Source organism: Balaenoptera physalus, assembly GCF_965194825.1.
Source record: "Balaenoptera physalus genome assembly, chromosome: 11".
NCBI classification, from domain to species: Eukaryota; Metazoa; Chordata; class Mammalia; order Artiodactyla; family Balaenopteridae; genus Balaenoptera; species Balaenoptera physalus.
The window spans coordinates 12,245,034-12,268,851 of NC_138896.1; the positions used below are offsets into that span (position 1 = coordinate 12,245,034).

Genomic DNA, 23,818 nt, shown 5'->3' on the forward strand with positions numbered 1-23,818 from the left:
TCCTCTGTAACCCTAGTGCCTGTCAACAGGTAAGCGCTCAATAAATATTTCATAAATGAATTAATTTAGCAAAGCACTGAAGACCCTCTGTTATCACTAACTAAACTTCCTTTCCAGGTTCCTCTCCCACAAGAGCTTCATCTCTGAAATCCCTCACCCAAATCTATCCTCATTCCTCCTCATTCTTCAAGGCCCAGTCTAGAAGCCACCTCCTCTTTGAAGTCTTCCATAAATGCATCTGAACTAATGACTCTTTCCTCTAGGCTCAAAAACCACATCACTTCTATCTTTCACATTCAGTTCCTTCTGCTTTGCTTTATGTTACCACCAGTCTAGGGCATCCGGAAGGCAGAAACGGTTTTAGTTAACTTTGTAGCCCCAAGATCTAGTCCAATATATAGACACTGGCAAAGAGCAGGCAAAACTGAGCATGTGGCCTCTTAAATCTTTTTTTTTTTTTTTTTTTTTTTTTTTTGACGAAATGAAAATAGCTTCTATGATAATGAAGACTGAGTTCCTAGCCTAGTGTCTGACACTTGGTGGGAACTCAGTAAATGTTTATTAGGTCAAGTTGAATATTGAGATTTTTTTTTCCTGCTAAAGGTAAGTAATCATGGAAGAGTCAACATTTTAGGCAACACCTCACCATTTTACCACACTGTGAATTAGATTGTTAGATCCTCTCCTTTGAGGTTTTGATACTACAGGAGGGAAGAAGAGAAAATGAGTGCAGTGGGCAGGGCTGGAGGTCAGGGCAGAGGTGGCTTTGAGGAGGAAACACTCACTGTCTAGTTGCAACACTTGTATCCATATCCAAAAGCACCCAGAGCATTACAGACAGGAAATGCCAGGCAGTGACAGGCAGCTGCAAACCCTTGGTAAATCTGATTTTCAGTTCCCTGAAGGGTTTTGCATGCCTGCATACTTCAGTCCTGAGGTCATGGGTCATAACTGCTCAGAAGGTAAAAAATCAAAGACCAGAGTGGATTTGAAGTAAATGCTCTGGTGGGTCCAAAAGTCTCCCTCAGAGCTCAAGCCAGTCCCTAAAAAGTGGATGTTCTGTGTGAACACTCCGAAAGGCTCCTAGCGCTCCGAGGGAGTTAAATCAGATGAGGACTCATGGAGGTGAGGGGGAAAGAGCGAAGCTGGGAGGCAGTCCCCTCCCGGGGCCTTTGGACCAGCTGGCCACCCAGGCGGGCCAGAAAGAAAGCAACATTATTTCTAGGTTTATCTCGATTTTGACATAGCTCTTATTATGAATAAAAAGTTAAAAATTACTAAAAAGATCACGAGTCCATGGACAACCTACAGTTCCTTGAAGGCCAGCAGCAATCTTTCCACTGCCCTCAAGCTGCATTTGTTCTAAGTTTGAATGGAAAGTTGAAATTTGTTATGTCCATCAAATATGCTTTAATCACTAATGTGGCATTCTCTTGTGAGCCTGATAAAGAATATTCCTATTTTACTTTAAAAAAAAAAATAATTGCCTACATTCCAGCTCCGGATATATGAATTTCAGAAACTGAAAATGAGCAGAAAAGCCCTGAGGAGAGGCTGCTGCTCTGGGCTGCTGTGAAGATCCGCGTGAAGGAGCTCAGGAAAGCACCGGGCCTTTCTTCTACTGAGTTCCCAGGGCAACCCGAACAGATGAAGTTTCCAATTATTTTGTAAGCCAGCTGTTCTGGCTTCTATGGGCACTAACAGCAAGTGTTCTAAAGGAATACCAGGTCCAGTTGGGTAGTTCTGAGAGCTAAGGGCCATGTTGCTTTCATCTCTGAATCCCTCAGTGCCTTCATGCAATATACACATGAAGCTGTGTTTAATGTCACCTTTTCTCAGCCTGGCAAAATATTCAAAAATAGGTTGATCTTAGGCTGAATATGAAACAGTTTACTAAAAGGAATTACATGGATTTTTTCTTGTTAAGAATCGCCTAAGAGAGCACCTCAATATTTAAGGCAACTGCTAACAGCTATAAAAGAGGAAATCGACAGTAACACAGTAATAGTGGGGGACTTTAACACCTCACTTACACCAATGGACAGATCATCCAAAATGAAAATAAATAAGGAAACAGAAGCTTTAAATGACACAATAGACCAGATAGATTTAATTGATATTCATAGGACATTCCATCCAAAAACAGCAGATTACACTTTCTTCTCAAGTGCACACAGAACATTCTCCAGGATAGATCACATCTTGGTTCACAAATCAAGCCTCAGTAAATTTAAGAAAATTGAAATCATATCAAACATCTTTTCTGACCACAATGCTATGAGATTAGAAATGAATTACAGGGAAAAAAAACATAAAAAACACAAACACATGGAGGCTAAACAATACGTTATTAAATAACCAAGAGATCACTGAAAAAATCAAAGAGGAAATCAAAAAATACCTAGAGACAAATGACAATGAAAACACAACGATCCAAAACCTATGGGATGTAGCAAAAGCAGTTCTAAGAGGGAAGTTTATAGCTATACAAGCCTACCTAAAGAAACAAGAAAAATCTCAAATAAACAATCTAACCTTACACCTAAAGAAACTAGAGAAAGAAGAACAAACAAAACCCAAAGTTAGCAGAAGGAAAGAAATCATCAAGATCAGAGCAGAAATAAATGAAATAGAAACAAAGAAAACAATAGCAAAGATCAATAAAACTAAAAGCTGGTTCTTTGAGAAGATAAATAAAATTGATAAACCATTAGCCAGACTCATCAAGAAAAAGAGGGAGAGGACTCAAATCGATAAAATTAGAAATGAAAAAGGAGAAGTTACAACAGACACCACAGAAATACAAAGCATCCTAAGAGACTACTACAAGCAACTCTATGCCAATAAAATGGACAACCTGGAAGAAATGGACAAATTCTTAGAAAGGTATAACCTTCCAAGACTGAATCAGGAAGAAACAGAAAATATGAACAGACCAATCACAAGTAATGAAATTGAAACTCTGATTAAAAATCTTCCAACAGACAAAAGTCCAGGACCAGATGGCTTCACAGGTGAATTCTATCAAACATTTAGAGAAGAGCTAACACCCATCCTTCTCAAACTCTTCCAAAAAATTGCAGAGGAAGGAACACTCCCAAACTCATTCTATGAGGCCACCATCACCCTGATACCAAAACCAGACAAAGATACTACAAAAAAAGAAAATTACAGACCAATATCACTGATGAATATAGATGCAAAAATCCTCAACAAAATACTAGCAAACAGAATCCAACAACACATTAAAAGGATTATACACCACGATCAAGTGGGATTTATCCCAGGGATACAAGGATTCTTCAGTATATGCAAATCAATCAATGTGATACACCATATTAACAAATTGAAGAATAAAAACCATATGATCATCTCAATAGATGCAGAAAAACTTTTGACAAAATTCAACACCCATTTATGATAAAAACTCTCCAGAAAGTGGGCACAGAGGGAACCTACCTCAACATAATAAAGGCCACATACGACAAACCCACAGCAAACATCATTCTCAATGGCGAAAAACTGAAAGCATTTCCTCTAAGATCAGGAACAACACAAGGATGTCCACTCTCACCACTATTATTCAACATAGTTTTGGAAGTCCTAGTCACGGCAATCAGAGAAGAAAAAGAAATAAAAGGAATACAAATTGGAAAAGAAGAAGTAAAAGTGTCACTGTTTGCAGATGACATGATACTATACATAGAGAATCCTAAAAATGCCACCAGAAAACTACTAGAGCTAATCAATGAATTTGGTAAAGTTGCAGGATACAAAATTAATGCACAGAAATCTCTTGCATTCCTATACACTAATGATGGAAAATCTGAAAGAGAAATTATGGAAACACTCCCATTTACCATTGCAACAAAAAGAATAAAATACCTAGGAATAAACCTACCTAGGGTGACAAAAGACCTGTATGCAGAAAACTATAAGACACTGATGAAAGAAATTAAAGATGATACCAACAGATGAAGAGATATATACCATGTTCTTGGGTTGGAAGAATCAATACTGTGAAAATGACTATACTACCCAAAGCAATCTACAGATTCAATGCAATCCCTATCAAATTACCAATGGCATTTTTTACGGAACTAGAACAAATCATCTTAAAATTTGTATGGAGACACAAAAGACCCCGAATAGCCAAAGCAGTCTTCAGGGAAAAAAACGGAGCTAGAGAAATCAGACTCCCTTACTTCAGACCATACTACAAAGCTACAGTAATCAAGACAATATGGTACTGGCACAAAAACAGAAACATAGATCAATGGAACAAGATAGAAAGCCCAGAGATAAACCCACGCACCTATGGTCAACTAATCTATGACAAAGGAAGCAAAGATACACAATAGAGAAAAGACAGTCTCTTCAATAAGTGGTGCTGCGAAAACTGGACAGCTACATGTAAAAGAATGAAATTAGAAAACTCCCTAACACCATACACAAAAAATGGATTCGAAATCTAAATGTAAGACCAGACACTATAAAACTCTTAGAGGAAAACATAGGAAGAACACTCTTTGACATAAACCACAGCAAGATCTTTTTTGATCCACTTCCTAGAGTAATGGAAATAAAAACAAAAATAAACAAATGGGACCTAATGAAACTTCAAAGCTCTTGCACAGCAAAGGAAACCATAAACAAGACGAAAAGACAACCCTCAGAATGGGAGAAAATATTTGCAAACGTATCAATAGACAAAGGATTAATCTCCAAAATGTATAAACAGCTCATGCAGCTCAATATTAAAGAAACAAACAACCCAATCCAAAAATGGGCAGAAGACCTAAATAGACGTTTCTCCAAAGAAGACATACAGATGGCCAAGAAGCACATGAAAAGATGCTCAACATCACTAGTTATTAGAGAAGTGCAAATCAAAACTACAATGAGGTATCACCTCGCACCAGTTAGAATGGGCATCATCAGAAAATCTACAAACAACAAATACTGGAGAGGGTGTGGAGAAAAGGGAACCCTCTTGCACTGTTGGTGGGAATGTAAATTGATACAGCCACTATGGAGAACAGTATGGAGGTTCCTTAAAAAACTGAAAGTAGAACTACCATATGACCCAGCAATCCCACTACTGGGCATATACCCAGAGAAAACCATAATTCAAAAAGACGCATGCACCCTAATGTTCATTGCAGCACTATTTACAATAGCCAGGTCATAGAAGCAACCTAAATGCCCATTGACAGACGAATGGATAAAGAAGATGTGGTACATATATACAATGGAATATTACTCAGCCATAAAAAGGAACGAAATTGAGTCATTTGTTGAGACATGGATGTATCTAGAGACTGTCATACAGAGTGAAGTAAGTCAGAAAGAGAAAAACAAGTATTGTATATTAACGCATGTATGTGGAACCTAGAAAAATGGTACAGATGAACCGGTTTGCAAGGCAGAGGTTGAGACACAGATGTAGAGAACAAACGTATGGACACCAAGGGGGGAAAACCGCAGTGGGGTGGGGATGGTGGTGTGCTGAATTGAGTGATTGGGATTGACAGGTACACACTGATGTATATAAAGTTGATGACTAATAAGAACCTGCAGTATAAAAAAACAAACAAACAAAAAAACAACTAATACTAAACTTTCTTTGGGTTATTTGTATGGAAATATGTTAATATAAATGTTTCAGACATTACATGAAATTTCTAAAAATCTTGTATGTTCTGGTATAATGTTTTAAGTCATAATTCTAGTTATTACTTTAAAATGTATATCTCAGAAATAACTAAATTTCCTTGTCAACTGCATTATTACCAACTTTCATCAAATCTTTAACCGTGGTCATTTTTAAGTCTTTTGTCATTTACAGACAGTTCTGGGTGTACTCTGATGCTTTTGCAAAAATGTTCCTATAAAAGGGTTTCATCTTCAAGGAATTCATGGAAAAGACTCTGACAAGTACAGGTTTCTGGTAACTGACTATACTGCTGAACTGAATGAATAAGCATTTTTAGAACTCTAATGGAAAACTGATGAATTCATAAAAGTGCTAACAAAAGATCAAGATGAAAAAAAAATTAATTACATGGGACTGAGTAAACTGATGAGGATTATAATTTTTGTGACTTTCTGTTTGAATAAAAAAAATAAAAAACAAATAAATAAAAAAGAATCGCCTAGGAATTGGTGGACCTGACAAAGGTGAACATCAGAGTTTAAAGCTGCCACTCACAGACATAACTTGAAGATGAGTTATTTCTCTGCCAGGTGACAGGCTAATGGTACACACTGACAGTCCAGTGCTTTGTCAGCTGAAAATGACCTGTACAAGGAAGCCAATGAAGGGCCTAAACGGAATGAAAGCCCTCTCAGGATGTCTAATCCCAAACTGGTCCCAGTTTATGGCATCTTCAAGAGGTAAGGTCAGTTTCCAAGGCGTTCTACCCAGATCCCCTCAACCCTCTCCCTATCTAAACTCAGGTTTTCCAGATCTCTCAGGATGGTTTGGGCCCAGAATCTATATTCCTAGGTAAGCTGAACCTTCTTAAGCCAAGGTCAGGAGAATGAATGGGTTCAAAGGCAACCACGTGACCTAGGGAGTTACAGTAGTTGTAACTCCCAAAAGATAGACTGTTCCGCCATCAAGGAGTTCCTTGAGGTGATGGCAACAGGGCTGTCCCAGACGTGTTTATCTGTGATCAGTCTCATGCTATCATTCCAGCATTATACCCCAATTTTTCAATACAATAATTTCCGTTCTGAAAGGAAGTTACTTTTTAAATTTAAAGGGGGGGGAGGAAATGCAAGCATGCAAGCATAGCATCAGTGAATGACTGCTACAGCATCTACAACTAATATTCTTAAGGACACCAAACCAAGATTACCAAAAATGCTTTACATGTAAGTGCTCAAGTATTTGACAGTTTGTTACTACGCAGCACCCAAGAGGCAAACAATATAAACATTTTTGTCCCATAAAATTTTAGCTAAAATCTTTCTCATTAGAAATTTAAAACATGATGGAGAGGCCCTCCTATTCAGAGCATTCTCCAAAGGATTCGTAATCTAAAGGTGACAGACAAATCCTTTATCAAAGTGACACCCTTTCTAAAGTAATGGAAAAACTAAAATGAATTAAGCACTAAATAACAATAGTGACATAGTGTGACTGCGCTGTTTTACATGTTAATTCATTCATCCTCACAATAACCCTATGAGTACCATCTTCACCCTTGTTGTACAGTCGTGGAAACTGAGGCAGAGAAACTTGCAGAAACACGTTTCTGCGAGTTTCTGGCGTTAGAGTCTATGCCTGCGGTTCCCAGAGTTTGCCGCACACAGGAATCACCTGGGGGTCTTTAAAACCCCATCGCCAGTCTGATGTAATTAGTATAGTTTGCGACCCAGGCATCAAGATGGTTAAAGGTTCCCAGGTGATTCTAAGCAAAGTTCGGGAACCGCTTGGTCCATGTGCGCTTCACCACTAGGCACTAATAGTACTGCCATAGTTCTGTTGTTTCTGTGGCCCTAGAGTTTCTTCACTGAGGCGTTAAACCCGAGGCAAAGGTAGAGAGAGAAAGCAAAAGGGGAAGAGGCGCCAAGCCTTGGCAAAGGTTCAGCGAGCGAACCGAGCGCGAGGGTGGACAGGACGCGCGGCCGGGCCCCGGCGGGTGAAGGCTGCGGCGCCCGCGACCTCCGGCCTGGGGAGGGGGCAGCGGCCCGGCTGCAGGCGGGGCCGCAGAAGCTCCGAGGCCCGAGCGGGCAGGGGTCTCCGCGGCGTGGGAGGGGGCTCAGGGTCACCGTTCCCCCGGGGCAGAGGAACGGGAAGGCGCGCTCGCCCCTCACAAGACACCCCCCCGGGCCGGCCAGGGCTGCCGGGAGGGCGTTGCACGATCCCCGGCGCGCCCGCAGCCTTCCCGACCCCCTTCCGGGCCCGGGGCACGGGTCAGAGTCTGCCCGGTGGGACCTAAGTTACTTTGTGCGGCCGGACAGACGCCGGAAAGTTCGTTACTTTCTTCCATCTGGCAGGGATGGGAGGGGCGGGGTGGGGGAGGGGGAGGGAGAGGGACCGGACCGAGGTGCGCGGAGGCCGCGTCCCGGTGGCCCCAGCTCCTCGGCCCGGCCCCCGGGTTCCCTTTCTGTCCCCCACCGTGTACCTACCCGGAGGTGAAATCCTGCTGCACGCTCAGCAGCCGCTCGCGCAGGGTCTCCAGCATCATCGCCGCCGCCTCCACGTCTCCTCCGCTCAGGCCGCCGCCGCCGCCCTCAGCCCCGCGAAGGCACCCCGCCGCACCTGTCACGGCGCGCCCCGAACCCTCGCGGCCGGCCCCGCCCCCGGCCCGCTCTCGCCTTCGCGCCGCGGCCCCTTCCGCGTTCCCGCCCCCCGCTCGCGCGCTCCTGCCCCGCCCCCGCCGCGCCCAGGCCCGCGCAGCCGCAGTGAGCCCCGCCGGGCTCGGGCTGCGGAAAAGGGGCGGTCCTTCTCTCCCAGCTGAGAAACTGAGCGGCTCGGGTGTCTTTTCCTAGCCCGAAGCCAGGCCCTCTCCTTTCCCTCTTTAAAATTGAAGTAGCCACGTGAAAGAATGCTTTACAACCAGCGCTTCTTTGAGTGCAGCGTTTGTTTTCACAGTTTGGAAGAGAGATGGATCAATTTCTTGCATAGCGTGCACCTCCCCTGTAGCAAACACTTTCGTGGACTCTGGTTCCAGGATCTGACCCCGCTGGCTTTGACCTTGGATGAGAAAATTAACCATTCTGAGCCTCGGTTTCTTCGTTGATAAAACAGCAAAAATCAACTGCTCCGACATCTTTACTTTCCATTCTCTTTCAACCTACCCCATCAGGCTTTCGTGCCCTTCATACCAAAGGAGGTGGCCTTTGTCGAGTCACCAGTGACCGCCATGTTGCCGATACCATTTGTTACTTACCTTCCTTGATTTTTTTCTCGACCTCTCGGTGGCTCTCAAGCGACTCCTTATCCCATTCTTCAGACACGTTCTTCTCTTTCTTTCAAGCACACCATTCATGCACTCTCCCTTCCTGTCCACTCCTTCTCCTACTTCAGCAGCTGCTCCCAAGGCCACATTTGCAGGCTCCTGCGCTTCTCCATGTATGGCCCCCTCCTAGGTTATTCTCTCCATTACGATGCTGTAAATTCTATCGAGGCACCGGTGACGCCCAAATTTCCATCTTCAGCTCTGTCCTCCCTCCCCCTCCTTCAATTCATACCAGTTGCTTACTCCACATGTATCCAACAGGCATTTCAAACCCAAAATACGAAAAATTGAAAATTTTATTGCAAACTCACTTTCGAACCTAATCCCAGTCTCTTCCATTTCAGTAAGTGGCACCACCATACACCAAGTTGCTCAAGTTAAGCCACCTGAAATTACCATTTCCTATTTTCCCCACCTGCTGAATATTAATGCATCAAGTCCAGTCAACTCTATTTCTAAAGTATTGCTAGAACCTGCTCCTTTTTCTCCATCTTCACTATAATCACCCTGGTCCAAGGCACCATCATCTTTCACCAGGAATACTGACAGGTCTCCTTATTCTACTCTTTTGCCATGCACACGCCTGTAACTCATCCTTGATACAGCAGCCAAAGGGAATTATTTAAAAGAGCAATCATATTGTGTCGCTTTCCTGCTTTAAGTCCTTCTGTGCCCTTAGAAAAAAAGTCAAACTCATTACTCGGCTTATGAAGTCCTAAAATTTGAACCCTTCCTGACACTCTATCCAAAGTAAGTACTACTCACCTATCATTCCTTGACATTTAAGTCATACTAACCTTTGGTATGTTGTGTGTTCCCTGAAAATCCTAGATTCACTTCCTTGAGGCCTGTTCACAAGCTTTTCTCCAAATTGTCCCATGGCTGGCTCCTTTGTGGCATTCAGATCTCAGCTTAAATATCGTCCTCTTAGGTAGATCTTCCCTGATCATTCCAGTTACTGGCCCAATCACTTCCTATACACTCTGTTTCTCAACTTAGTACATAACACTATCTGATAATTTATTTAATAATTGTTTAAGAAAAAGTTGTTTATTTATTTGCTTACACATTTATTTTAAAACCAGCTCTGAGACTAGCATGAGGTGGGCAAGGCATTCACCTCAGGTGTAAAACTTAAGGGGAAGCCAAAAACCTTAGTAATCAAGATGAATAATATTTTAATGCAATATTCAAAAAATTTTAAATTAGTGAAAAATTTTGTGATGAACAAAATATCAAAATTTTTAATTTTAAGACAGACAGGATCTGTCTTTATTTTAAAGACGGGGCCAGTGGTAAAGAATCCGTCCTGCAATGCAGGGGACGCAGGTTCGATCCCTGGTCAGGCAACTAAGATCCCACATGCCGAGGGACAACTAAGCCCGCGTGCCACAACTACTGAGCTTGTGCGCCACAACTACTGAGCTTGTGCGCCTCAACTAGAGAGAGAAAACCTGCACGCCACAACTAGAGAGAAGCCCAAGCGCCGCAGCAGAAGATCTCTTGTGCCACAACTAAAGACCCGACACAGCCAAAAATCAAAACAAAAAAGAAGACAGGATATGATAGGGCTGGGATTGAATGAGTCAAGTGAGATGGGCTGTGTGAGGATAGGCCTTTCCTGGCAGAGCAGAAGTGACTATTCTGATTAGTGATCTAGGGCAGGGGTCCCCAACCCCCGGGCCTTGGACTGGTACCGGTCTGAGGCCTGTTAGGAACCGGGCCGCACAGCAGGAGGTCAGCAGCGGGTGAGCTGCCCCCAGTCCATGGAAAAATTGTCTTCCACAAAAAAAAGCTGGGGATCACTGATATAGGGAATAAGGAGCCTGGCCCCATCCTTTCTTCTTTTCCTTGGGTGCAAACATCCAGTAAAGAACAGCCGTTCTACTCCATAAGGACAGGCTGCCAGGTGAGCACGCTGCAGTGACCCAGTGCTCTCTGTGACTGGGTGGGCAAGTTTTAACCTGAGGTTCAGTAATAGGAGTTCTGCTTGCCCATGAACATAAGTCATGTGCTTCATCACCCTTACCAGAAATGAAAGTGATGTTCTGGGTGCTTTATGCTGACTTTCTTATTTCTTAGTAGGTTGAGACAAGTTGGTTGAGAGGGGTTCTGTTTATTGGGTCTTTCTCCACCACCCGGAAACAGTACCTGGTACAGAGTAAGCGATCAAATGATCACGTCTACAGAGACAGATCCCTCACTGTCTAGTAGATGTAGAAACCACATGTACTGAGAAGTAATAAATCTTTTTCATTTTATTCAATTGAAATAAACTCCTCTGCTCATATGTTTTCAATTTACTAAGTTTCATACATTCCAGTAAAGTACCAAATCAGATCAAAGAGAGTATGCCTGTCACTAGAAAATAGATTTACTTGTGCCCAATCATTTTTATCTTGACCATTGCATTATTAGTCTATGGCATGTTTGTCCTTCGTTTTGAGGTGTTTTATGAACATTCTTAACCCCATGTCTGATAAACCCCAAAACAGTGACAGTTTTAAAAGTGCTAATAAGAAGAGATAATTATAAGGAAACAAAAGTAAATTATAAAAATGAAAGTAAAGAGAGAGAAAATGACTACTGTTGCACATGAGTTGTTTTGCAGGAATGATTAAGGACCAAGAGTTGAAACATGCGACACGTTGCATCAATTTAAGTAACAGTCATCAGCCGGAAACTAGGAAGATTGACTGCCAAAATGAAAAAAAAAAAGTTTTAAGTAGAGAGAACCAACATCAGTAGTGGAGGCTACTGACCTCATCTTAATTCAGCAATTGGTTGAGAGCTGATTTGAGAACATAATAGCTAAGCAGGGAGAAAGCTGTGATGATAGAACATTTGGGGCAAAAGCACCAAAGCTGCTAAGAAGCTCCCCATGGTGGTGCCTCCCTGGAGCAGCCGCAGCAGCAGCACCTGGGAGCTTGTTGCAAATGCAGAATCTCAGGCCCCACCCAGACCTACTGAATCAGAATCTGAATTTTAACAAGATCCCCAGGTGACTCGTATTCATTTAACATGTGAGACGCACTGCTCTAGGACACTTGCTAAGGAAAGGGGTTTCCTTGTCTCAGTGGATTTTTACAGTAAATAAAGTGATGAATGAGGATTTGGTGGAATTGGAACCAAAGAAAAGATGCTATAAAAGAAGAAGCCATAGGACCCCGAAGATTTCACACCACTTTTTTGGCAGAGATCTTTTAGAGTAATTGGAAAGGCCCTACTGCCATTTGAGTTACAGGAATCTAACAGATTTGTAAAGGCATCTACGTGTTGTTATTAACTTATTTATAATTTTACAAAACCAAGATTTTTGATATCTTTAATGTTTAAGAATTTAAAGATGCCAGAAGATAGAAACCAATTAAAAGCTGTAAATGTTTCTTGTGAAACAATGAGTCATTCTAAGAATAAAGTAAGCTAAAAAAAGCTGGAAGGTAACATCAGCTTGGCGTTTTGAAAAGGAAAACAGACAGGAACCTGAGAGGTGGAGGAGGGGAATTCCAACACACAGAGCAAAGATTAGAGCCCAGTTGAAGAAGAACACAGAAGAAGAAGGTATTGGGGGAGCGGGGGTCCGGTGGGGTGGGAATCAAAGTCTGAAGACAGAAGCTAACAGACCAAGAAGGCAAGCAGTGTGTGGAGTGACACTCCCAGCAAAGTTGGGAAAGAATATTTTCAACCTGAAAATTGAAAGAACAGCGAGAGGCAGCTCAGCTGCATCTATTTGTTTTGAAACTTTATCACACTACAATAAAATGTAATCAGGCACCTAACCTCGTCTTTTTGCTCAGATGAAGGAAAGGTACTACACAGTGCATTAGAGGAGGAAACCTCTTTTATTTTTCATTAATCTATGTACGGATCTATATGATCTATGAAATATTCATAAATAACCAAGTGACTCCATTCATTAAAATGTAGGGACCCTACATGAATAGAGGAGACCACAAATAAATGGTTTTCCCTGGAGAAAGTATATCTCAGAAATTACACCTTCTGAACCATTATAGAACAGAAATCTCTTCAAGTGGGAGAATTTAACTCAAATGGAAACTTTTTAATAAGAATTAACAAAAAGATGATTGAGACAATTATTACCTATAGTTAAGTATCAGCTTAATATAGGTGGGGGGAGTCCCAATAATTGAAAAGGATTGAGGAGAAGGGCAAATATAAGGTCCCAGTGCCCTAAGAGTGCCTCTCTGTCCACAGGAGTTGCCCATGTCAGTGGAAACTGATACTGCGAAACTGATTCTGGGAGGAAACCAGAGAGAGTCCTTTAAATGCAGTTAAGTGGATGGTTCTCAACCCTGGCTGCACTTTAGAATCACTTGGAGAGCATTTAAAAAATACCAATACCTGGGCCCAATCTCTGGAGATTAAATCTCAGGTTTAACTGGTCTGAGGCCACACCTCCTCAGCCACACTGTTTCAAAAGTTTCCCAGTTGATTCTAATGTACAGTTGGGGCCGGGAACAACGGAGCTGAGCTTTGCGACCTGAGCTGCCTGCAGGGAAAGGAAGCAGACGCTCTGGCTAGAGCAGCGACTGTGACCTCAGAGTCCACCAGACCTCTCCCTGACTTCAGGATTCCAGGCTGAAGCTGGTCCCCACTCTCCCAGCTCCTTCAAACAGGCAACAGCCCCATCACTTAAGTTTGTAACATTTGGTACGTGGGCCTGAGCCCCTGCAGCCTCTGCCCAAACGGCGCTGGCTGACCCTGGAGGCAGTGGTGTGAAGGGGAGGAGCGAGGGAGCGAATCTGGGCACCGCACTGGGGAGGCCAGGCTCTGTCTGGGTGCTCAGGCCACCTCAAGGCCTGCGGTCTTCCTGTAAGGATGCTACACGGGGAAGGGAGGGAACCCCAGGAGCCGGCTGTGTCTTGACACTTGGCCTGGTGGGACTGGAAGCTTCTTGTTGCCTTTCAGGAAACAACAAATGTTCAAGTGTCCCGAGCAGCTCTCAGTAGCTGTCATTTCAGGGGAAAAAAATGTCCCTTGTCCCCTCTCCGGGTGACTCTTCCAGTCCCATTTATTTCTCTGTCTCTGACTCCCTCTGCTTTCATTTTGCACTCTTTCTAAGCTCTGCTCTACCATATGACGCCTGCCACCTGGTGACTTCAGCTTAATGCCCTCTGTCCATGCCTTTTGGCCACTGCCATTGCTGCCAACTCTGCCCCTCCCTGAGTGACCAGAAGAAGGCTCTAAATGCTTTCTCCGGTCCTTTTAACAGAAAATGCCTCACATAAGCAAAGCTCTTGCACGAGACCACGTCATGCTATACACGTCTGCTTGTAGGCCAAGTACCAGTCCCCAGCCCAATCTATTGTGACCCAGGTTGCAGGGTCAAGCAACACAAAACATGCGCAAGAACTGCTTTTGGCCTTTTTTTCCCCGAGAAGGGGATTATGAGGGGCTGTTTCTTAGACCTATGCAAGGAGGAAATAAGCCTCTAATAGCTAAATTAGAGAAAAAGTACCCAGTGTACCTGGTAATGTTTTTGCTTATGTTGCTTCAACTCGAGGTTTATATATAATAAGTGGTAAGTTTCCAAACATTGCCTTTATGATGTGCTGAGAATCTCGACAGGGGAGGGGGAGAAAGAAAGTAGTTCTCATGTACAAAAACACTGGGTTCCTCTGCTTTAACTAGTGTATTGTCTCTGTTTATACACAGAAATGCAAGTGAACAGATGTATTTGTTGTCTTAATAAACCATTGTATATACCAATGAAAAGCTCGTGGCATACGATGAATGGTTTGTTTCCTCCATTATTGGAATTCTGTTCCTGAAGTGAGTCTAACTTCTGTGCTTAACGCCATCCTAATTAGCCACCGCTCATTACCTGGTGGTACCCAGCCAGGGAACACGGCATCGAGAGAGAATGAGCTCATTGATGGAAGACTTTTTGTGAAACCTCAACTTTTTAAAATAGTGGAAATGTCACAGGAGGAAAAGTACCCCAAACAGGAGCCCCATTCTTCCTCTCCTGGAGGCTACAGTGAAGAGGAAACACCGGGCTCTTAGGCTGAGAGTAAGATCGGTCTGGGGGATCCAGGGGTGCCATCCATCTACCGATTCCCCACTGCTTCCTAACGTGCCCCCCTCAGTCCTGCAAGGCTGAGTCCTCGTGGTTTTCTGCAACATTGTCTACTCAACGAGAGCGACTGCTGAGGCCCTGCCTATGCCTGCCGCTCTACCAGATGCCAGGCACATACTAACGTACTGACTTTATCTTACTGTAATGACAATGATGGCTATTACCTACTGAGAGCTCACTTAGGCAGGATTCTAAGCACTTTACACGTATTATTTTGCCCATTTTGCAGATGAGGAAATGAAGGACAATAAGGCTCCTACAAACCCGTGAAGAGTTTCTAGTCTAGGTGAGGCGATTAGTGTTTTACCTGTGGTGATGACAGCCCAGACGAAGGGTGACTCACCTTGACTTTGCTTTGGAAGAAAGAGTCATGAAAGGGGGCCTGGTGTTGAGCGCCCCTGAGAAATTTAAATCCAGGTACATCAGCACGAACTCCTGGAAGGTGCATGTGATTGGCTTGTGAAGCTTGGCATCTGGCCCAGCCTTCCCGGGCAGCTCCTGGCAAATGGCGCCTGGTTATGTGGCAGTTACAGCCCCCCGTCAGGGGGCTGAGCCTGCTGGCCCAGTTGTGTGGGTTATCTGTGACACTTCCTCCCTCACAGACTGGCAAGACCCTAGAGGGAGGAAATAGAGAAGACAGAGAGCCCACTGGTGTTAGGAGCAGAGCAGGGGAGGGGTGGACCCTGCCCATGCCAGGTACCCTTGCCCTCTGCCCTCTGGAAGGGAGTGGGAGAGGGTTACACAGCCCCTGCCTGGGATCCCACTGTAGAGACTCAGGGTCAGAGAGAAGGAGACTCCCCTAAACGGGAACAAAAGGCTTCCCAGGGTAAACGTGAATCAGAGACCTGGGAGGGTAGGTGTTGAGCCCCAACTCGGGGTGAAGGAGGAGAGGAGGAAGGCCCAGGCTGACGAATCTGTCCTCCCTATTGGCCAAACCGACATACCCTGCTTCTGCCTTTAGTCACAGACAGTGGGCCACCCCAGGTCATTACCAGCTTCACTTCCTCAAACTCACAGGACTAAGGCACTGCCCGTCTGACTGCAGGAGGACAGCCAGCATTTTGAGTCCCCTCCCTGGCACGGGAATCTGAGCAGGGCACCCAAAGCCCACCAGTGTTCACCGGTATAAACAGCCTTTCCAAAGCCCCATCTAACTTTCACCTGTTTCACGCTCTCTGAAAAAGGATTTTCAGGAGGAGCTGGTCACGCTTCGCAAGGGTCCGTATCGTTTTACCAGATGGTGGAGACAGCATGTCGTCTTGGAGCAGGTCTTCTAGAAGAATCATTTGCATGGCCTTTTATGTAGACCAATGCAAACAGGCATCCCTTGTTCCAGAGGAAGGGTGTAATATGTTTTGGTAGATAGATCTTAAAGGTTGTGGTGAAGAGGTTCACAAATTTGCATAAAATCTATGGTGCCTCTGAGAGGGCAGATATAGTAGAGCCCCTAACTCCTTCTCTTTCAAAGTCATCCAACATTATAAAACATCTCAGGTGGGGCGGGGTATCTCACTGAGGTCAGATGACAGAAAGACTTCAGACTAGAGACAGCCCAGGGGAAATCATCTTGGTGGAAAGGGAATGGGGGAGGTTGGGGAAGAGAGGTATGTGCTGGTCACCTGGGCCCACGGCACAGCCTGAATTCTATCCAAAAAGGGCTACTTTGGGCACAGTGGAGGGTGTGTGTGTGTGTGTGTGTGTGTGTGTGTGTGTGTGTGTGTGTGTGTGTGTGTGTGTGTGTGTGTGTGTGCGTGCGTGCATCTGTGTGTAAACAGAGACCTGAGTCACAAAGATGATCTCGCTGGGAGCCCAGATGCCTTTAGCAGGGAACAGCCAATACTTAGTAAGTAGCGGTTATCCTCTAGCCTCATGGGGGTGAAGCCGAATTTTGACTCCAGCCAAGATAAAGCAAATCTGGCTCCTTGATCTCAGACGATCTCTGAGTTTTGAGATTTATTATGAGGGGAGGGTCCCTATGGAGAGAAGAAAAACCATTCAAGTGATATACGAGTTGGAGGCTGACTTGAATAATAATTTTACCCCAAGCTGGTGAAGCAGAATATCCCGGCATCTTGGAGGGGTAGCAAGTCAGAAATGCTTACTGTCCCCACCCCTAGTTTGTGCTCCTGTGGGGTACAGTCTGGGAAACGTGGGTCACACTGACTATTTTCTCTTTTTGAAGTGCCTTGTCTACCCTTGGGGGACCATAAACCATCCTGTCTTCATCTTTTAATACAGAGCATTGTCACTAAGTGTTTGCAATACCTTATTGCATCTTCACAATTGCAGCCCTAAATCAAATCAGATCTGGGAGCTTGTCCTACAGGCCAAATGGGATTCAGCCAAGGATCAGATACAGCCTTCAAACTGGACCTCTTTTTTTCTCTTCACTGTCATTTCTTTATGTTCTACTTGCATTTTACCCAAACCTGACGATGTGTTTTGAGTGGGAAGAGAGTTTCCACGAATCCCCTATTTCACCATCACTAAATTTAACCTCCGATGTAAAGTCTCAAGTTCTTTGCCCTAAAAATAGCTCGGGGCTGAAGTGAGAGCAGAGGTGAGGATCAGTGTCAGCTGTGGTGTCATCAGAAACCCACTGATGTTAAAGGCCAATAAACTCCCCTTGTCCTACCCTGGCTTGGCCTTTGCATCCACCCTGTGGGGGGCAGGGTCCAGACACATCACCGCTCTTCCCAATCAGAATTTACACACATTAATGAACGCTAGAGAGCACAGTCTCAGTGGGGCACTACTCACCCTCTCAAATGTTTTGGAAAACTGGCCAATTTTCCCTTGGAATTTTGGCCTTATACAAATTTTTTTGGAAAATAAAACAAATATTAATGATAGGCTTCCTGTCAATAAACTCAATGCAATGTGCCTTATCAACTTTTAGTAAAAATGCTAAACTACAATGGTTTATGCTAAATATATCCTGTTGAAATGAAACCTTAAGTTCCAGCAATCAAAAGAACATGTCAGTCTTTTGTTCATTTTTCACAAAACTGAAATTTCCAGCATTCTTAAACTACACACACACACACACACACACACACACACACACACACACACACACATCATTTAAAGAAACTGAGAAACGAGGGGGTTGCAGTAGAATTCCCTGCACTGGCATTCAGTAGGCCTTATAATGTAGATTTAATGGGGTCAAGGAGGAGTCTGGATTTTGTTTTTAAACTTACTACCCATTGATATTTTAGTTCTATGTCCTCTATTTTGCCCAGCAGTAAAATTAAGTAATTCATTTCTAGATGGTACATTAAAGGCACAGTTCTTGGTCATGACTTTAGTCTAAGTGTCCATTTGACACATAGATGACTCTGGAGAACTCTATTAGTTGCCAATTTGTCAACAGTCAACAACAAACAACCTAAATCATCTACTGTTCTCCTGATCTAAGTCACTGTCATGCCAGATGGTGACCCCACGGCACCTTGTTCTCTCAGCCTGGAGGCTGGCGTTCGGGAAGCTACAGTGCTTCTTCACAGCAGCGGTGTTTTGGAGTTCTGAGCTAGGATGACGTGTAGAGATGAACTGATACTGCTGCTGCACCTTGGGTGCGCACATGCCAGCTGCCCAGAGCAGCTCTTCATGTTTATTTTAAAAATCGACAGTGTTTGCCAATACAAAAACTGGAGGTACAGAAAGATGAATGTCATAAATTGGAACTTTTTTTGTAAACGTTTTTCTTTTTTTCTTTTTTAAATATTTATTTATTTATTTAATTTTTGGCTGTGTTGCGTCTTCTGTGCGAGTTGGGTTTCTGTGCGAGGGCTTTCTCTAGTTGCGGCGAGTGGGGGCCACTCTTCATCACGGTGCACGGGCCTCTCACTGTCGCGGCCTCTCTTGTTGCAGAGCACAAGCTCCAGATGCGCAGGCTCAGTAGCTGTGGCTCATGGGCTTAGTTGCTCTGCGGCATGTGGGATCTTCCCAGACCAGGGCTCGAACCCGTGTCCCCCGCATTGGCAGGCAGATTCTCAACCACTGTGCCACCAGGGAAGCCCCATAAATTGGAACTTTTAAAATTCCCACTCTGCAAAACTGAAGTCATTTTTGGCTGAATTTCCAAGAGCCATGTCAATGTTCTGACTGTTCTTAGTGAACCTCATGATTAGTCATGTGGATGATTTAAGGTCAAAATACATCAGGCTGTATTCTCACCTTTTATAGTTTTTAAAAATTGATAGAGCAATAAGATAAATTAACCGAAGGGGACGTACAGTTTCATTTTTTTTACATTATAAAGTTGTCACAGGTGTGGCTTTCTTGAAACTTTCATCACACACACACACACACACACACACACATCCAGTCCAGCTTAAAGCTCCATCCTTGGCTCCTTCCCTCCCGTGGTGCAGGCCTGGCCTAGGCTCATTGGACCCTCCACAGAGAGGAAGATGGACGGACGGATGAGGACTGGTCTGTGCTTTCACTTTTGTTCTTCCTACCCCTTCAGCTTTTAGGTTCTCCTTGGTCAGGCAGGGAGCTGGTGGAGGAAGTACAGGAAAGGGAAAGGATGTTCTGTTTAACAGGGCACGGATATAATCCTCCCCAGAGGCCCTGAGGTCCCCCTCCCACCCCCTGCCCCCGGCAGTGCCCTGACCTGGGCAATCCGACTCCTCTTTCCCACTTAGCCTCTGGTTACCCGGCAGAAAGCCCTCTGATGGGAACACCTCAGAGGGGCTCCCCACATCTCTCATGGCCCCGCAGGAGACTGTAAGGTACCCTTGAGTTTGTTAAGCCCTTGTTTATCTGTACTCCACAGAGGCAGGGTATTTGAGCCAGTTAGTTAATCAGCCAGACTAAATAAAGACTCCAGGCAGACATGATAAAAGCCACTGTGCATTATTAAGGGCTTAACCAAATTACATTCGCTAGAGATGAATGTTTGCTTGATGACGGAACTCCCCAGGCCAGATCGCTCAGAATAAATCCCACCAACAAAATCGCAGAGTATAAACGATGCGTTATAGACAATGCCGCAGCTGAAAAAGCCATGCTCTTAAGGTTTATGTCAGTGTTTAGAAACCCAGGATGGATCTTCCCCCTAACCACAAAGTTACAAACGGTGATTTGGTCGATAGGCCTTTTCTACGGAAGCTGGTTTAACCACTAAGGTGGCCGAACGACAGTTGGAGCCTGAGTTCTGGGTCTGGAGTGGGGAACCACAGCCTCTGTGTTGAGGAGGGGACAGAGTGCTCTTCCCCTTTCCTGGGTCCAAGGCCAGTCCTAACGGCCCTCCTCCGCCTCAGAGCTCCCCTTCTCCTGGCATCTGAACTTTCACTTGCCCTAAGCCCTTGCACTTGACCTGGGTCAGCCTGACTCATCTAAATGCCCCCGAATCACCAACCTCCTCCTCCACCTCTTTACTCAAACCCTCACTGAGATGAACAAGAAAGCAAACAGAATGAATTCGTTCAAACTAACATTTGATTTTCTAGTGCTCCTTCCTTTCTGTGAGTGTTTAGGTCTTTGGAAAAGGATGCTCTGTGTTTGGGATTTCACCTGGCTGCAGGAGTCTGGAGGATCAAACAGGGTACAAGATAATAATAGATTTATTATTCTCAAATATTGTCTCAGACTGTAATTATCCCTCTTTCTCAACTGCCTTTTCGCCTCTTGGGGCAAAACAAGCCACTTCTGGCAGCACAGCAGCACGCTACTGCCCACCTCCACACCCTGCCCTCCATCCACCTGCCTGATTATTCTAAGGTAAGACCCCTCATTTTACTACTGGTATTATTATTCTTGTGTGTCAATACTGACTTTTATAGTAGATACATGTTGTCTTGGGGCAAAACCACTCATATGGAAGAACCACCTCTCTCCCATTGGATATATCCAAATGGGATATATTTAAATGGTGGTCATCCTTTTTCTGGCCCATGGCTGGGCAAACTACCCCTGCTAGGATAATTGCTGTCATTCTCCTTGAACTTAGTGATGAAAAGACTAAAAATGGTTGGACTGGTTTGTCCTTTCTAGGGAAGATGTCCAGATAAGACCATTTAGTAATCCCTGCTACTGAGGCCTTCTGGAGGTGCCTGGGGCTGTCTGTTCTGAATCTGCCCTATATCCTGCTGAAAGAATCCCTTTTGCTCAAGTTGGCCAGAGTTGGTTTCAGTTGCTCGACACAAACAACCCTGACTGACACAGCTCTCCTCGGCCTCTCATGCTCTATCTGCACAATGAACTTGGGACAAGATCTCAAAAGAATGACATACTTCTTATTCCACTGAGGTACCTCACTCCTACCCCAAATCTTATCCTAATACCCCACCCCATGGCCAAACCTAGTAAGTCTTTGGACCCCTTCGGTGTTTCTGTTGTTTGATTTCTGAAGGTTTGCTGGAAGGCCAGGGAAGCCTGGTCTGCTCCTCCCTGTGAACGGTGAGGAGGGTCTTCCCTTGCCTCTCACCCACCTCGGAAACCAGTCCCCCCACATTCTATTCACTCCTAGCCAGCCATGCTTCCCAGAATTACTTAGCAGATTTTATTGCATTTGTCTGCAAAGCTTTGGTTATATTTGTTCACCCAAAAGAATATGTTATTGGTTGAATTCCTACCAGTATAATAAAATGTTAAAAGTTTAGGGCAAGTTGGGTGCTGCTTTGCATTCATTTGCCAATGAAGCCAAAGACAAAAGGATTTGGAGATGCCACAAATCCAAATAAGTGCAAGTTTCATTAATCCATAAACATGCTTGCCAGTAACCTGCCATTTATTCACTGTATTCACATTACAAATTATACTACCTATACTTTTTGAAACTACTGTCAACTGTCTAGAATTCCTGGGTGAGCTTAAGGTGTTTCCTTACCGGAGTGTCTTGTAGTTACAGGCTGGAAATGCTGGGATGCAAAGCCAGCTCGAGCTCTAAGAGATAGTGTAGGGTGGAGTCAAGAGTCAAATTCAGGAAGTCTGATTTTAGGGCTACACTGTCTCTCCAAGAATGAAGGGATTGGGTGTTTTCATACTGAACTTTGTCGGCTTAATGTAGGGGGCTGCCAATGTGACCCAAATTCTCTATTCTTTAGCAAAAGTAACTATAAAGTGTAACAAAATATTTCTAAATATCCAAAATGAGGAAAAAATGTTTTGGGGTGAGTTGAGTGGGCTATGTGATAGATAGTCTCCAAAGACAGCCCCCCAATCAACTGTGCCTCCCTGTTTTCATGCCCTTGTGTAGTTTCCTCCCCTTGAATCTGAGCTGGCTTTAAGACTTGCTTCTTTTAACTTGCAAACTTGGTGCCTGTGTAAATTCTGAGGCTACTTCATAAGGAACCTTGTAGCTTCCACCTGGGTCTCTTGAAATGCTCACTCTGAGGAAGTCAGACACAATGTAAGTAGTCTGACCCCCTTGCGATGGCCAGCTGGGAGGAAGCCCAAGTCAGTCACATAGAGGGACCATACGGAGAGACAAACAGACAGACACCTGGCCTTTGGAAGAGCCTTTGGCTCTTCCACTCTTTCCAGCCGAGATATCGGAGTGTCTACTTGAGTTTTCAGACAAGTCCAGGCCTAGGTGCCACTGACTGTAATCACGTGAGAGGCCCCAAGTGCTAACTGGCCAAGTGAGCTCAGTCAGCCACAGAGCCATGAGGGAGAATAGTAACTGTAGTTTTAAGCTACTTAGTTTTGGCATAGTATGATGTTATGCAGCAGTAGATATCTGGAACAGATGCTGAATAGAAGAGACAAATATTGAGATTATACTTTGTACCAGACCCTGTGCTACTTTCTTCACATAAATCACGGGGTGAAAATTATCAACATGGAATGTTGGCCAATTTCTTCCACATCACTCTCCCATATCGACAAGGAAAAAGCCCGTAATTTCCAGCTTCATTTAAACCACCTTATCAGCCAAACTTATCTCCCAAAACAAACCACTGGTCTTTCTTCTTCAGAATGGTTTCTCTATACTTGTGATGCAGGATGGCCAGAGAAACACAGAGTTGGAGAGACTGGAGTTAAAAAGAAAGGGCTTTTCAAAAGAAATTAAGTCATCTTTGTAATAAAGTCTGGGAAAGAGATGAATTGGATAGGTGGGAGGTGAAGTGGGAGCGATAGAAAAAGCAAGGAGGGGTAGAGAATGTTCTTTGGTGGTAAATGAGGAACTCCAGACACTGAGGACACAAGTGAATTAGGTAGAAGAATCAAGCAGCTATGAGAAATACTGCAATCGGTTATAACTGGATTCTCTTCAATGCTGAGAAACTTGAATAAAATTGGAATTGCTTTTCCACGATATTTAGCCTGTAAATCCTGTTTCCTCTGGAACTGAACCACATGGGTTATGGCTTCAATTACGGCTACATGTATCATCTATTTAATTCTTTCAAGACTCTCACGAGGCGTGTATTATTGTCCTTGTTTTATAGATTCAGAAACTAAGGCTCAGAGAGGTTATGTGACTTGTTTAAGGTGATATGGTAGTAAGCAGTAAGGCTGATTTTTAAATTCAGCCCCGCTGACTCCAAAGGCCATGAATTTCCACCTCACCATTCTGGAGTCAGCTCCCTAACACTGTAACTTCTCTTCATAGCACTGTCCTTTCTTCTGCTCCTGAACCACTTTACCGCACATCATGGCAGTGTCACTGGGGATCCTGAGAGGGGTATGAAAGTGGGGAAGACGAGGCAGTAAATATTTGTACATGTAAGCTTAGCTATTTTAAAAATCAGAGGCAGTCTATGCTTCACTATATTTTGTTAACGTA

General features: G+C 44.1%; 1 protein-coding gene across 2 annotated transcripts in view; it reads right to left on the reverse strand.

The window, feature by feature from the left end:
- DTNBP1 (dystrobrevin binding protein 1) overlaps positions 1-8,357 on the reverse strand; it is a 120,753-nt gene extending 112,396 nt beyond the window's left edge. The window contains exon 1 of one of the 2 annotated variants that reach the window (XM_082415248.1): positions 8,140-8,357. In XM_082415248.1, the coding sequence (XP_082271374.1) occupies positions 8,140-8,198 (59 nt within the window). In that variant the 5' untranslated portion in view covers positions 8,199-8,357. The remainder of the gene's footprint in view (positions 1-8,139) is intronic. The other variant, XM_082415247.1, reaches the window with a different exon arrangement.
- Positions 8,358-23,818: the final 15,461 nt, after the last annotated feature.